Source organism: Penaeus monodon, chromosome 21 (assembly GCF_015228065.2).
Source record: "Penaeus monodon isolate SGIC_2016 chromosome 21, NSTDA_Pmon_1, whole genome shotgun sequence".
NCBI lineage: Eukaryota > Metazoa > Arthropoda > Malacostraca > Decapoda > Penaeidae > Penaeus > Penaeus monodon.
Window position 1 is genome coordinate 37,458,225 of NC_051406.1, and position 819 is coordinate 37,459,043.

Below are 819 nucleotides of genomic sequence, written 5' to 3' on the forward strand. Positions count from 1 at the left end.
TTTGTTTCTCTCTCTACCTCTTCCCCGACTCCTACACCCACCATTTCTCCCCCCTCTCCCCTCTCCCCCTTTCCGGCATTCCCTTCCCCCTCTCTCCACACGTCATATCCCCCCCCCCATCAGACTCCCCACCCATCCACAATTTCCCCATAAAACTCGACGGTCCTCCTTTCCAAGATACATATGTATAAACCTATTGAAGTACCTTGTTATGTGTATGTGTCTTATGTGTCTTTAAGTAGCTTGTTATGTATATGCATTTGAGTACCTTGTTATACATGTGTTGAGGTCCCTTATGTGTTTAAATACCTTGTATGTATGCATGTATTTAATTATTTTATGTATATGTGTTTAAATACCTTGTTATGTGTGTGTTGTAGTGCCTTCTTATGTATATGTTTAAATATTATGTTAATTAATGTGTTAAAGAACTTTGTGCTGTATATGTGTTGATGCACCTTGTATGTATATGTTTATAAACTTTGTTATTAATATGTGTTTAAGTTCCTTGTTTAATTACCTTGCTATATATGTGGGTTGAGACAGCTTTTTATGTATGTGTTTAATCACCATGTCATGCTGTAGTCCCTTGTTCCTTCCTTCAGGAAATCAGGATGGAAAGCGCCTCCGTGATGCCTCTCGCCTTCTACGACCTCAAGCTCCTGAAGAACCTCTACGTGTACAACCTGGCGGCGGATCCTCTTCTCCTCGCAGGCTCCTTCCACTTCAGCTCTCCGTCGCTCTCCTATGTCTTCCTCGCCAGTGGACACGCTTTCACGGGCGAGGCAGAACCGGGGACTTACGACGGTGGGTTTGCCT

General features: G+C 43.2%; 1 protein-coding gene across 1 annotated transcript in view; it reads left to right on the forward strand.

Annotated features, from left to right (window-relative positions):
• Positions 1-819, forward strand: part of LOC119586456 — a gene marked incomplete in the record, with an annotated part of 4,356 nt that overhangs the window by 1,026 nt on the left and 2,511 nt on the right. Inside the window, 1 exon segment of the mRNA XM_037935189.1 lies at positions 586-807. Coding sequence (XP_037791117.1) covers positions 586-807 — 222 coding nt within the window.